This window comes from Scomber scombrus, chromosome 3 (genome assembly GCF_963691925.1).
Source record: "Scomber scombrus chromosome 3, fScoSco1.1, whole genome shotgun sequence".
In the NCBI taxonomy this organism is placed as follows: Eukaryota; Metazoa; Chordata; class Actinopteri; order Scombriformes; family Scombridae; genus Scomber; species Scomber scombrus.
In genome coordinates, this window is record NC_084972.1 from 10,135,339 (window position 1) to 10,149,162 (window position 13,824).

The 13,824-nt window shown below is 43.7% G+C and overlaps 1 protein-coding gene across 12 annotated transcripts in view; it reads left to right on the forward strand.

The window, feature by feature from the left end:
- The window catches only part of sulf2a (sulfatase 2a), a 45,256-nt gene extending 31,841 nt beyond the window's left edge, over positions 1-13,415 (forward strand). For 5 of the 12 annotated variants that reach the window (XM_062415482.1, XM_062415486.1, XM_062415485.1 and 2 more), the window contains 20 exons: positions 3,078-3,351; positions 4,109-4,348; positions 4,435-4,586; positions 4,901-5,070; positions 6,683-6,833; positions 7,122-7,297; positions 7,471-7,599; positions 7,891-7,947; positions 8,073-8,202; positions 8,600-8,807; positions 9,221-9,503; positions 9,631-9,727; positions 9,843-9,937; positions 10,016-10,075; positions 10,165-10,331; positions 10,493-10,635; positions 10,814-10,922; positions 11,016-11,049; positions 11,561-11,614; positions 11,999-13,415. In XM_062415482.1, the coding sequence (XP_062271466.1) occupies positions 3,153-3,351; positions 4,109-4,348; positions 4,435-4,586; positions 4,901-5,070; positions 6,683-6,833; positions 7,122-7,297; positions 7,471-7,599; positions 7,891-7,947; positions 8,073-8,202; positions 8,600-8,807; positions 9,221-9,503; positions 9,631-9,727; positions 9,843-9,937; positions 10,016-10,075; positions 10,165-10,331; positions 10,493-10,635; positions 10,814-10,922; positions 11,016-11,049; positions 11,561-11,614; positions 11,999-12,029 (2,685 nt within the window). In that variant the 5' untranslated portion in view covers positions 3,078-3,152 and the 3' untranslated portion in view covers positions 12,030-13,415. Of the gene's footprint in view, positions 1-3,077; positions 4,349-4,434; positions 4,587-4,900; positions 5,071-6,682; positions 6,834-7,121; positions 7,298-7,470; positions 7,600-7,890; positions 7,952-8,072; positions 8,203-8,599; positions 8,808-9,220; positions 9,504-9,630; positions 9,728-9,842; positions 9,938-10,015; positions 10,076-10,164; positions 10,332-10,492; positions 10,636-10,813; positions 10,923-11,015; positions 11,615-11,998 lie in introns of those variants that run through there. The other 7 variants (XM_062415489.1, XM_062415492.1, XM_062415481.1 and 4 more) reach the window with 7 other exon arrangements.
- Positions 13,416-13,824: the final 409 nt, after the last annotated feature.

The following is a 13,824-nucleotide window of genomic DNA, read 5'->3' on the forward strand; positions in this document are numbered from 1 at the left end:
GGGCTGAATCAGCATTGTCTATTCGGCAGTTCACTTAGTGCAAAGAGCTGATGTGGGCAGAGCTCTGTCAGGGAAAACGAGCTCCAAACCATCCCAGTTTACAGAAACAACACGACTCGCCTTGCATTATGAATGTGGGCTAACCATCACATTGGTCATGTTGTTGGGAGACTGAGAATAGCTTAAAGTGCTGCCGTATTTTTTTAATGTTTTGTCCGTCTCTGTTTTTTCCACGTATCTTCAAGATGTAATGGCTTCTGTCTATTTGGACGTTACGCCTTCATCTGCTTTCTCCTTCGCGTTTTCATGTAGCATCTGCCACCCGCAGAGATAAACAATAGGGATAGATAAAAGAGAGCAATCTGGAAACAAAGGACTGTATGTGTCAGTTAGAGCTGATAAAAGCCTGAAAATCCAATTAGTCCTCAGTATCACGGGGAAGGAGGAGGCCTCATGGGAGTAATGTCAGGAAATATCCTCCGCCGTAGCATGTCAATAACATAACATTTACATACTTGGCTATTGATAGATCGGTTTGTAAAATCTGGCTGGTTGTTTTCCTGTAAATCGGGCCTATATTTGGTTCTCTTCCCTCACAGGTTTTGCCCACATCAGCTTTCTGAACAGATAAACAACTATCAAAGGGAAGCACTGTATCTTCCACACCACTCTGAAACAGGAGCCAGTAGCGGAGGATCATCTTAATTTGAGCACACTGCATCTATTCTTTATTCACTGTAGATGTCCTGGAATCCATTTTGGTGACGGGGTATTCACCGCCGGCTGCAGACAGAGCCAGTTAAGTGAGGATCGTTCTTTCACCAGGTTTTTATTTCTTGTGGATTTCCTTCTTGCTGGTGTCTTGTTTTCATCCCATGCCAGAAATGAATGAGGGACGCAGGCAGGGAGACAGAGAGAGAGAGGGAGGGGTGAGGCGGGGACAGAGAGTGCACGAGAGAGGAGCAAGGACAATTTCAAACAGCACACCGCCCTGGGTCAGAGCTCATGTGTTCCTCCGGGGGACGATCCACATGCCCTGGGAGTAGGAAACCAGCACAAACGCAGCTGTTGTTTTGCACATTTTAGTTATGTGTGTGTGCGCGTGCATGGGCATATTCACATGCACCTCATGGTAGGTATGTGTGCATTTTGTGCAAAGCAAGACCATGCAGGAGGATGGAGGACATGTGTGGGTGTTTGTGCGATAGGGAGGACCTTAACGAGCACAATCTGGACAGCAGCATAGAACAGATAGGAACAGGCAGCTTTATGTCAAACAGAGGAGCTCTCCCACATTCAGCTCACACTCACTTCATCTGCTGTGTCTCTGCAAGAGAGATAAAGATTCATAGGAAGAAGATCCCTCAGCCGGTACTGGTGGTGGAGGTGAAGATTAGCTGCCATCTGTAATCATCTCTTCCCTTAAATTTGTTTTCCTTTTCTTTCTGTGTGTCCGTGTGTGTGTGTGTGTGTGTGTGTGTACATGTGCATCCAGGCACTTTGGCAAGTGTGTACCTCTTCATTGTTTCTGTGCTTTATTCCCATGTGGACCTGTTTTCCAGTCAGGTGGTTGTTAAGGAGGAGCTGCAGTCCCAGCACAGGGGCATCATCGTCGTGTTGTTAGTGTCTTCATCTGCTAACAGGGATTTACTCTGGCCGCATACATCCTTATGGACTCACAAACACAGACACACACTCTCACACACACACGTGCTGAAACACCCTCCTCTTTCTGACAGTGCCACATCTCAGTGGGCATGTTGATGCTGCTGCTTGTAAACTGTGTTTATGATTATGGTCACTCGGGCGTGTATGTGTCGGCTCTGATTTTATGTGTCATGATAAAATAAGCACATTACTTCAGCTCTTCTCTTTAGACCTCAGATATTCAGTCAGTAACAAATGTATGACGGCTCAGTGAAGGATATGTGGAATGAAATTGTTTTTATTTTATTTAGTCCTCCTTTATTTCTACATTTATCAATGCAAATCATATTATCTATTGTTTAATGGACATTGTTTCAAAGTGACAGTCTGCAATGTAACGCACCTGAAAATGTGGTGAACATGGGTTAATAATAGATAATGTGTGTGCATTATTAACACTGATCTTGTTTCTACCGTTTTGCTTGCTTTTTGTTAGTAGATTGTGCAGTCGCTGAAAGATTATTGTTCCTGGATTTCATACTAACTGTAGATACAGTGCTGACAAAGTCTAAATAGTCAGGGAACTTCTGCTGCAATTATAACAACAGTTGCCATGGTAAACCCTATTAATGAGGAAGAGTTATTAGGGAGCTAATAGGATTGTAGTGTACAGTAATTTGGCGAGCTGCATGTGGAGATTAATTTAAAAAAGCTCAACAGGTCAACACGTATTTGACTCTTAATTGTTCTATTAAATTTAAATAGGGAGAGCAGAATTAGTAATTTTCTGTACATCTAGAGGCTGTTTGTGTTTATTTACTTTGGTGATATCGCCATATTACAGCATAATTTTTACAAGTACGGTTCTGTTGATTTGGTATAATTTTTTTGAATCTGTAACACTGGAGTCTTACTCTCTCTGTACACCCTCACCCTGAGCATTGACCCCTGTCTTCATTTTCCTCCTCTCATCCCTTCTTCCTGTGTTTCTCTCCTTCACCTCTGCTCTCTCCCCACATCTCCGCATCCCTCATATCCACCCTAACCCTCTCATGGGGAGGTGAGGCCTGATCTGGCCCCAGGCCCAGGCCCATTAGCCCCAGCCTGGCAGCCATGTGCTCATCACCAGAGATCATTACACACAGCCAATGACACCACTCTAATGCATCATTAATGATTGATTAACGAGCTGAGCTCAGCCCAAACGGGTGCATTTGTACGGAAGAGCACCCTGTAATGGCTGTGCGATGCCTGCATCTGCGATTTTTCACTGTGTTTCCGTGTGTGTGTGTGTGTTTGTGTGTGTGTACACGTGTGTGTGTGTGTGTGTGTGTGTGTGTTTGTGTGTGTGTGTGTGTGTGTGTGTGTGTGTGTGTGTGTGTGCATACATTTTATCCAATTCGGTCTCCCTCTTGTGTCTTGTCTCTCAGGTTGAGTGAGGGAGCCGCAGACTCCGTGTTGCTGTGTGAAACGACGGACTGAGGAGGTGACTGCAGGGTAGCGTGATGGCAGGGCGGGGGCTTTTCGCCCCTCTCCCTCTTCTTCTGCTCTTTCTTGTCCTGGGTGGACTCCTTCCTGTAGCCCAGGGCTCCGGCTACCTCTCTGGATATCGGCTGAGGTCTCGCCTGCAGAGGGATCGCCACGTCCGTAACATCCGACCCAACATCATTCTCATCCTCACTGATGATCAGGATATAGAGCTGGGTGAGGCATTCCGCTCCATTATTCCTTTGTTTGTGCATCTGTCTCCATCAGTTTGCTTTCTGTCCATCGCCCATGGGTATGGTTACTCTGTCCATGTGTATCCAACAGCATCAGCAAGGGAAAGTCAACCTAATCCTGCCTCTTGGAACCATAACAACTGGCCCACTCAAAGTCATGTGCTCCCCTTGCCAACTCCTTCATCGCTGGCATGAAATGAGGGCAGCCTATGGCTTCCATTGTCTGTGTGCCAAACCCTGGCCATCTCCCTACCCGCTTAAGTCCTTTAGCGGCGTATTGGACTGGAGTGGCTGCATAATGGCCTCGGTGACATCCTTTGTCCTCCTCTGATCGCTAGTGAGAAGAGTCCCATTGAAAAGCAAGAATTTATGGTCAAGCATCTGTTTCCCCAAACAATCACCATCAGACTGAAAAGCTTTTAGTACACAGGAAACCAAATGGGTTACACTTTACCAAAAAGATTTATTCCCTTATTTACACCCGCCTCCCCTTCTTTTCTCTCTTTTGCCATAATGTTTTTGCTCTTACCCCCTCATGCCCTATATTTATATTTTTCACCCTCTCTGTTTTCCTCAATCTCTGCCTCTCTTTTTTTTTCTTCTCCAACTGCTTTATATCCCCCTGTGTCCCTTTCATTTCACTCCTTGGCCTTTGAATATCCTCTCACCCTCCTATCCCTGTGTACAACCCTCCTCCCCCACCCCCCACCTCCTCTCTTTCTCCCACTGTTCTCTCCCAGGCTCAATGCAGGCCATGAACAAAACCCGGCACATCATGGAGAAGGGTGGCACACACTTCTCCAACGCCTTCTCCACTACACCCATGTGCTGTCCGTCCCGGTCCTCCATCCTGACAGGGAAGTATGTGCACAACCACCACACTTACACCAACAATGAGAACTGCTCCTCGCCCTCGTGGCAGGCCCATCACGAGCCTCACACCTTCGCCGTGCACCTCAACAACTCCGGCTACAGGACAGGTGAGCAAAGTCAAAAACGGTACTTTCACAGATGCATCAGAGCTTGAGGAATAGGATTAATATGCTGTTTGCCGTTTGTCCCTCAGCCTTTTTTGGAAAGTATCTGAATGAGTACAATGGCTCCTATGTGCCCCCTGGCTGGAAGGAATGGGTAGCCCTGGTGAAGAATTCACGCTTCTACAACTACACCCTCTGCCGGAATGGAGTACGAGAGAAACACAGCAGCGTCTACTCCAAGGTGTTTATACACACACCTTTCCTCACACAATATTTACCTGCATGAAAATGAAAGTAAAACAAAATATAATTTAAGTTCTTTAAGAGATGTTATTATATCTAGTTTTTGAACCTTCGACATTAAGTAACCATTTCAGTATCCTTCCAATGATTAAATTGTAGATAGCATCCATCGTGGATCTTTATTTAGGGCTTGGGAATATTTCTTGACTCATACCAGGTCAGCGCAGTACTGAAGTCTTTGACATCCTCTCCTTCACTTCCTCTGTTACCCACTTCTCACTGATCGACAATCAATGTCTACTCACTCCACAGGACTACCTGACAGACATCATCACAAACGACAGCGTCAACTACTTCCGTATGTCCAAGAGGATTTACCCTCACCGTCCTGTCATGATGGTCCTGAGCCATGTAGCCCCGCATGGACCAGAAGACTCTGCCCCGCAGTACAGCACTGCTTTCCCAAATGCATCACAGCACATGTAAGGATATGAGCAGTCTTCAAGCTGCTAGCACCAACATGATTAACCGAAACGCGAACCCTTAAATTGCTGGGGGTTTATGGTATTATACAATATTAAACTCGCCTGCATGAATAAAAGCAAATGCTGTGTTTCAGTCAGACTGGGTTCGCCCGTTTGATGTAGACTGATTTGGTTTATTTGGGACGAGGCTGACAAGCACGAGGGTAAATCTTTACATTTTCACATCCACAGCTATTTTCCTAGCATGTGAGTCATCCACACATTCACACTCCCTTTCATTTGACCCAGAATGACACAAATTCTATAATCTCAGCTCGATCTTATCTTCCTCTGCCTGCAGTATGCTGTTGGCAGCTGAGCCCCCTCCACGCACAGCCAGTGCTTCGCTCCAGTTTATTTGGCTCATGCGTTGTTCACATTAGTGTTACCACCATAATGAGCCTTGCTAATTTGTACCATTTTGTCAGCAATGATCAAAGAGAGGCATGAATGATGTATGTTTAATGCATAGGTAATGACTTAGGCGCGTGCATGCACACGTTCACTCACACACACACACTTGCAGAGCATCTCAGCCTTTGTCTTCTTGACCCTCCATGTTCCTGACTGGCTGTCTAGTGCTGCTGGCTAATAGCAGACCTGCTATTGGCCTTTAGAGACAGATCCGAAGCCAGTAATGAGACTGCAGTTTCTGCCTCCTTCCTCCAACCTTCCACACCATCCTCCCACTTCATCTAATCCCTCCAGCATCATTAACATGTGCCATGCAGGCTTTCTGCACAGAATATTCTTGAAATTCGGCCCCAATGTCTTTGTACAAACTTTTAATTGCTCTTTCTCCATAAATTTGCTCTCCCTTGAGTGACGTTTTTCAGGGAGCCCCTTCTCTTGCTATCTTTCTCCCTCCATCTCCCTCCATCCTTATCAACCACATGAAGAGAGAGAGGCAGTAAAAGTCCTATTCTCCTCCGGTGATAAACCTTATCACCTTGGCACCTTGAGGACACATCTTCACACTACATTAGAGTTGCCATTGTAGACCAGGCTATGAGACACTAGCATTTCTTAAAAGTGAAATCGATCCGCTTTAAACGTTAAATATACCTTCTTCTAGGATCTCATTAACGATTTAACAGCTTATTCTCAAATAATTAAAGTTCCATATGGCTTGGAGTAAAATATTGATCAAACTGTGCTCACTATGTGCAGGCCTATTGATTGCAGTGCTTTGCATTTTATATGGTTTATGTAACCTCTACTTTAGCATTGCATAAACAGTTTTCTGGCTACTTTGGAAAGAAAAGGATAGGAGACATCAGCAGGCACAGGCAGAGGATACTGCTGTGAATGCACAATGTAACTGTACAAACATTGGTACATTTTCTGTAATCCAATTTACAGCTATAGAATATGAAAACCACACATATAGGGATGGAAAAAACAACCGGATGCAAATGAATGGCGAGTTAGGGTGACATACATATGAGGATTTGTTCTGTGCTTTGCTATTTCCTCTTTTTTAGATGTAAAAGAAGAAGCAACAAAAATGAAATGTTATGTACACTACATCCGTTTAGGTTGATGTTTTTCTGTCCTCCACTTTTTACAGAACCCCTAGCTACAACCATGCTCCTAACCTAGACAAACATTGGATCCTACGCTACACAGGACCAATGAAGCCTGTCCACATGCAGTTCACTAACATGTTGCAGCGCAGGAGGATGCAGACTCTGCTGTCTGTGGATGATAGTATGGAGAAGGTAAGCGGACAAGCAGACATATAGATATATGCTTAAGCACAGATTCACACACATTCACAAAACCACCAGACACACTCACACACACACACATTTCATCTGACAGTCTCAAGTCCTGAGAGATCTGTGCTTGTTCTGACTGGGACTGTGTAATGTATTCACTGACACACTTGGTAAATTGTTCAATCCCGTTTTCCTTGAAACTGGCACAGGAGATTTGAGCTATCAAACATGAAGTATAACTCTTTTACACTGTGTGAGTGTTCAATGAATTATATCCCCCCCCCATAGTTGTACAACATGCTGGTAGAGACTGGTGAACTGGACAACACCTACATCATTTACACCTCAGACCACGGATACCACATCGGCCAGTTTGGTCTGGTGAAGGGCAAATCAATGCCTTACGAGTTTGATATCCGTGTTCCCTTCTACATACGAGGACCTAATGTGGAGCAAGGGGCCATGTGAGTGACTCATACTGTTATTTTATAAGTCTGTTAAGCATTCAACATTCAGATTCCCACATGCTTTGGAATAAATCCAGGAACAAATACATGCTATAGAGTTGAGTTAATTTTGCAATCATTTTCTGTACCAAACTGTATTAAATATATCTCTTTACTTCTTCATCCTGCAGTAATCCTCATCTAGTGTTAAACATTGACTTGGCACCGACTCTGCTGGATATGGCTGGTGTTGATATCCCGGCAGAAATGGATGGCAAATCGATCCTCAAGCTTCTGGACACAGACAGACCAGTCAACAGGTCCGCATGATTAATAGTGTTTTTCAATATCTTGGCATTCATAACACAATTCAAGAATGGCATTTAAAATGTTGCAGATTAAATGAGTATGCTTCACAGAGTCATTTGTGTCTAAGCTCTTGATGTTGTCCCAGACATAATGAAATCAATAATCCAAATATAAATGTGTAACACCACTTTGATTTCGGTGCTGTAAAAGGATGGCATTTGAAAATGGAGCACATGTTTGCTCAGTGCAAATATCACAGTGTGCTCTAACAGGATTTTTCTTTCTTTTTACTCATTTTTCAGATTCCAGTTAAACAGGAAGGGAAAAACATGGAGAGATTCTTTCCTGGTGGAGAGAGGGTAGGTTTTATTGATTGACCTTTTCTGACGTTTTCATTCAAGACGTTGTCCTCTGGTGACATTAAACTCCTTGTCTTTGCTTGACTGAGACAACCTCCTTGTGAGTGTTTTTCCTGTTCTTTCAGGAAGCTTCCACACAAGAGAGCCGACGGGAAGGAAATGGCACAGGAGGAGAACTTCCTGCCGAAATACCAGCGGGTGAAGGACCTGTGCCAGAAGGCAGAGTACCAGACTTCCTGCCAACAGCCAGGACAGGTACCTGACCTGCAGGAGTTGAAAAGGGAGAGGTTATTAAAGTTTCAGGAATGTGCACATGGAGCGTAGCTCATGCAGGGTGATAATAATTGCAATCTGCTTAACAATTTACTGAATATAATATGCAATCTTTGAACTCCCTGGATTTCCTTTTTGACATCAAAGTCTCTTTTTTAAATTTTTCAAAAGGAATTGTGCTGAATATGACATATGCTTGAATCTGTGTGTGCCGAAAGAGAGAATCATCTCCCAAAAATAGTTTAATACCATTGGTCTGGAATATTTCTTGCATTTAAAGGCTTCTACAGAGCACTGTTAGAGGTCTAAATCTGAGCATATCACCAAAAAGAACTTTTTTAGACACACCATCATTATATTTCTCTCCGCCTTGTTCCAGAAGTGGCAGTGTGTGGAGGACCCGACTGGCAAGCTGAGGCTGTATAAGTGCAAGGGCATGGCTAGTCTCTATGCCCCACGTATGCAGGCTTTGATGGCCAGCGGTGGCTCCCAGCTGTTCCTCACACCCAACTCCGACAGCTGTGACTGTGGAGACGTGGGCTTGAAAACATCAGTCCTGAAACGAAAGAGGCTGCTCACCAAGAAGAGTAAGTTCCTCTTGTCACTCACATGCACCACTGTTAGTTATTAATAGAACCGATTTTGTACAGACACTTGTGCTTTACTTTGAGATGCCCTTGCAGTAGCCTACAAAGCCTTGCAAAACAGGGGCATTCATCTCCAGCTAAAATAACAAGCTTCTGAAGTATTCATGAGATGAGAAGGATGTGTCTGTGCTGCCATCAAGTGGTAGACCAGAGCAGACAAATGAGCCTTTAATCACTGAGCCTTGAAAGTAACAAATACAAAAGCTTGTGAATTATTCATGGAGCATGATACCAATTGCAGGGAGCGTTGATTCATATCATCAATACTTTTTCTGTCAACTTCACTTTCCTACATAATCATAGATCCCGATCTTCAGTATCAAAAACAGATTCCTCTTTCTCATCTTACTCAGATTCCTCTGTCTCGTCTTATTCAGAGATGAAATCCAGTAAGACTGTGTCTAGGAAGCGCTGGGCTCGCTCGGTGTCATTTGAGCTAGATGGAGACCTGTACGCTGTGGACCTGGAGGAGGGCTACCAGCCCCTGGGCTCCAGGAACAGCAGCTGGGCCAAAGACAGGAAGAGAGGAGCAGGGAATGAGGAGGACAATGACGAGTTCAGTGGCATGGGGGTCACAGCCAAACCCACCATCAGCAACATGCTCACACCGCCTCCTGCTCTCAAGGTCACCTACAGGTGTGTGTGTGTGTACATCTGTTTGCATTGATATATGATATTTATGGTCATAAAAGAAAGAAAAAATAATATAGATGGTATATGCATGATTTTTAGTGCTCTAATAATGTTTTTTTCTTTCCTCCAGGTGCTCCATTCTTATGAATGACACAGTAAAGTGTGATGGAGGCCTCTACAAATCTCTTCAGGCATGGAAAGACCACAAACTGCACATTGAGCATGAGGTATTGCTGTACATTCTTGGTAAACATTGCATTTCAAACAGACTCATTTCACAGGTGGTCGGTAGCTTGTGATGTGTAAATCAGCCCTGTGTGCTATTGTTCCTGCTGTGTTTAGATTGAAACCTTGCAAACCAAAATCAAGAACCTGCGTGAGGTCAAAGGTCACCTGAAAAAGGTGCGGCCAGAGGAATGTCAGTGTGACACTCCCAGGTGAGAATTTGTCAGTATCACAATGCCAGCTGTGTAAACAGCTAATTACGTATTTGACAGTTGTTTCTTGTCTTTTAGGAATTTACTTAAGGATAAAGAGATTTTCAAGCTCAATGCAGGACGCATGTATTCACTCAGGTAAAAATGTACCTTATGATATTGTGAATACACTACTTTTGTTTCTTCCTGCAGTCTTACTGCATTTAAATGTGTTTTATTCTTATCAGGATGCCATCGAAGCAGAAGACTCAGTGGCTGCAGAAGGAGCAGAAGCGCAGGAAGAAATTGCGTAAATTCCTTAAAAGGCTTCAGAACAATGACACATGCAGCATGCCGGGCCTCACCTGCTTCACCCATGACAACCATCACTGGCAGACCGCCCCCTTCTGGACAAGTGAGGAATTGCTTTTGAAGCATAACATGCTGTAACATGTCTTCATTTCTGGTTCTATTTTCCAGAGCAGATATGGTGAAAACAATATTTTGGAACACTGTTGTTTTCCACTTCTACCCCCCAACTCCCATTTCCATCTTTCCCCCCTCCCTTTTCCCTAGTGGGTCCATTCTGTGCATGCACCAGTGCCAACAACAACACCTACTGGTGCCTGAGGACCATCAATGACACGCACAACTTCCTGTTCTGTGAATTTGCTACCGGTTTCCTGGAGTATTTTGACATCAACACTGACCCATACCAGGTATTTCAATTGTACAAACAAATGTTTAACGACATATATATAAATAACTATCTAAAGTGATCCCACAACATGTTTTATAGTTGTACCGAGGGTACAGACTTTCCTGTTGAGTTTCCAAAGTAAATCCACTTTGTTTGGCAGGGCCATCGCTGACATTTTGTCCTTATTATTCCTGCAGCTGATAAATGCTGTCAGCAGCCTCGACCGCAATGCTCTGAATTCAATGCATCAGCAGCTCATGGACTTACGAGGCTGCAAGGGACACAAGCAATGCAACCCGGAGAAGGGTGAGGAAAAAAAGTCCCGAAGGCAAACGTGATTGATGATAGAGTGTCCAGTAATTTCAGCCTGAGACTAATGTTACCTCCTCTTCCTTTCAGGAGGAAAAGAGCGAAACTACTTCAGTGAATACAGGTATTTTCTTCTCCCTCTTGCAACACAGCTGATTACTTTTACAAACACTGCAGATGGAATTCATGTCATAATATGAACTCAGGGAGATTGCAGCCTGCATAGCGTGTCTTTGGTTGTGCTTCTGCTTGTTGCGAGTGATCTGGGGAGTCGAGGGAAATAAAATACAGTGATCTTGTGCTGAAATTGAATCTCTTCAAGCTGAGACAGTTCTTTACTGTTGTGATCAAAGCATTTTTAGCATGCAGAAGCAGAAGCCAATGAGGGCCAAAATGCAAGCCTTCTTCTGCTGTTCCCTTTTTTGTAATGAAGCCTAATTGCTTGTCTCTGCTGTGCGTGTGGGGGTGTATGTGTGTGCGCATGCATGTATGCGTGTGCGTGTGTGTGTGTGTGTGTGTTTGTGTGCGTGCGTGTTTGTGTACGTGTGTATGTGTGTGTTTTTTGTGTATTTACCTGTGTGTCTCCATGCACGTGCATTTGCCCTGCGCGTGTATACGTGCTGTGCATGCTTCAGGCCAGTTCATCGTCGAAAGAGGCCAAAAGTGAAGAAGCCTTCCTCCAAATCGCTGTGAGTTTGTCATGACCCATCTGTTCCTTCATAGTCAGCCAAACTATACTCCTATCTCCATCCTAATTTTTTTTATAGCTTGGTCATATGACCCAGCAGCATGCTCTCCTCTTTACTGTAATTCTGTCCTCTTCTACTTACAGTAACTCTCATTTACCTGCATTGCAAAGCTGCAACATCCTTTCTCTCATTCACCCACTCAAGTCTAAATCAATACAGCAATGCAGATGTGATGTGTCCTTATGTTGTGTTCTCAGTCCTGTTATTGTCAGTTCTTACTTTTCTTCGCAGTCTTGGTAGGAACAGACCACAACTGGAGCCATGGTTTCCAGTGAATGCCTCAAGTGACACATTTAACTCACAATGTTTGTTTCCCCTGCACAGAGGGCAGATTTGGGAAGGCTGGGTTGGTTAACCACCTGCAACCCACAACCGACCACACTGGCCTCCTCCAGCAAAGGAGGGAGAAGGGGGAGTGAAGGTGAACCCAAGGACCTTGACCGCACTTTGATGGACCATAACCTGAGATTGTACTGTACTGTACTCTGATCTGGGGTTTTAATTTTTTTAAGAGAACTACTCTTTGTAGCTCTCATCTGGACAGAGGAGACACTGACTGAGAGGAAGTTAAAGAATCTCCAATTGTCAATTTTACCTTCGCACACATTTCGTACTCATTTACATCCTTGCTGTCAAGACCGATAACACCAGGATGCTGTGATTCAGATGGGACAGTTTGGTATTCACAAACTTTTCAGTCTCACAGTACTGCTTGTAGATAATATATATCAGCTTTAATCAGCTTTCTCTCATCATATGGGACTGGATGGAAACATGAGTTGTCAACCCTGCTGCTACACAACAATATCATTGGTGCCACTGCTTGCCCTCATGATGTCTCTGTGGCACATGCTGATAACCTCAATCATATCGTTTGGAATATGATTGCTGGCATTAACAACAGACATTTCTTTTTCTTTTTCTGCACCAATGTGTCTGCACATGGAAGTGGTTTGGACTTTATGACGACCAACTGTAACAGACTTTTCGCCATAATCTTTTGTATTATAGTTGATCTTAACGCTGATGAATGTCCTTAACGAAGTGGCATTTGCCTCAAAGCTGTGAAATGTGAGGTGATTTTAGATTTTTTGCCTGCCCTGATCCAACCCCTCCACAGTGTCAGCCACAACTGGAACAGGCCTACACTAACCACTGACTGTCTCACAATGGTACCATCCAAACCTCCAAAATATTTGACCACTGGCAGAATGCGTCATTAGTGAATGCCATTTTTCTCCTTTGTATTGTCAATACCACACTGTAGAAGTATCCAAATAGTTTGTTCAGCTTGCTATACATGGTGCTACAGGATAACAATACAGAAATAAAATCTTGCTGTACAGTATGTATTTGAATGTATGTTGTGCAATTAATATAAATGTTTACAATATTTTTTATAATACTGAAGAGGCAGACCTCATTGTATGATATGAGTTGATAAAGTGACGTTATAGGGAGAAATGTAGACTGAGAAATTTCATTGCCCACAATTTGTTTGTTGGTCCTCTCCTTATTTACATTGGAAAAGCACTTAAAGGGTTCACTGTGAAGAGATGCGCCATGTACATTTAATGGATATATAGTTTACTCTGTGCCAGAGGAACAACACAACAATGTAATACCTATTGATGTGCATTTTAGCAACCTGCCTTTGTTAGCTTCTTTGATTTTCTTTAGCAGATATTTCCATAGACCTGAGTGCTGATAGTAATTGTGAATAAAGTGTTGTTTGACCATGTTCCGTTTTTTCTTCTACAAATGCATGATGGTTACTGTCCAGCAGGGGTCTCTGTCTACTTGTCCATAGGGGCCGCATGCTGCTTCTATGTAATTTCACCTCAGCTAAAGGAATGGGGAGCCACAGGCGGGTGAGGAATGAAAGGACAAAACAACATTAAGTGTCTTAGTGAGGTGTTTCTACAAGTGTCTGAACTCTACTGGAGGATCACTATTGTTCCAAAAAATATTCCCTAATTTGGTGTTTTGTCCAAAATCTGCCATAGCTGTTCAATATGAGTCACATCATTTTCAGACTCATCAAACCTGAACCCTCCTGTCCTATGGATGGGGGCATTGACATGCTGGAAGGGACCACTTCCATGAGGATAGAAATGTTTCATCATAGGATAAAGGTGATCTCTCAAAAC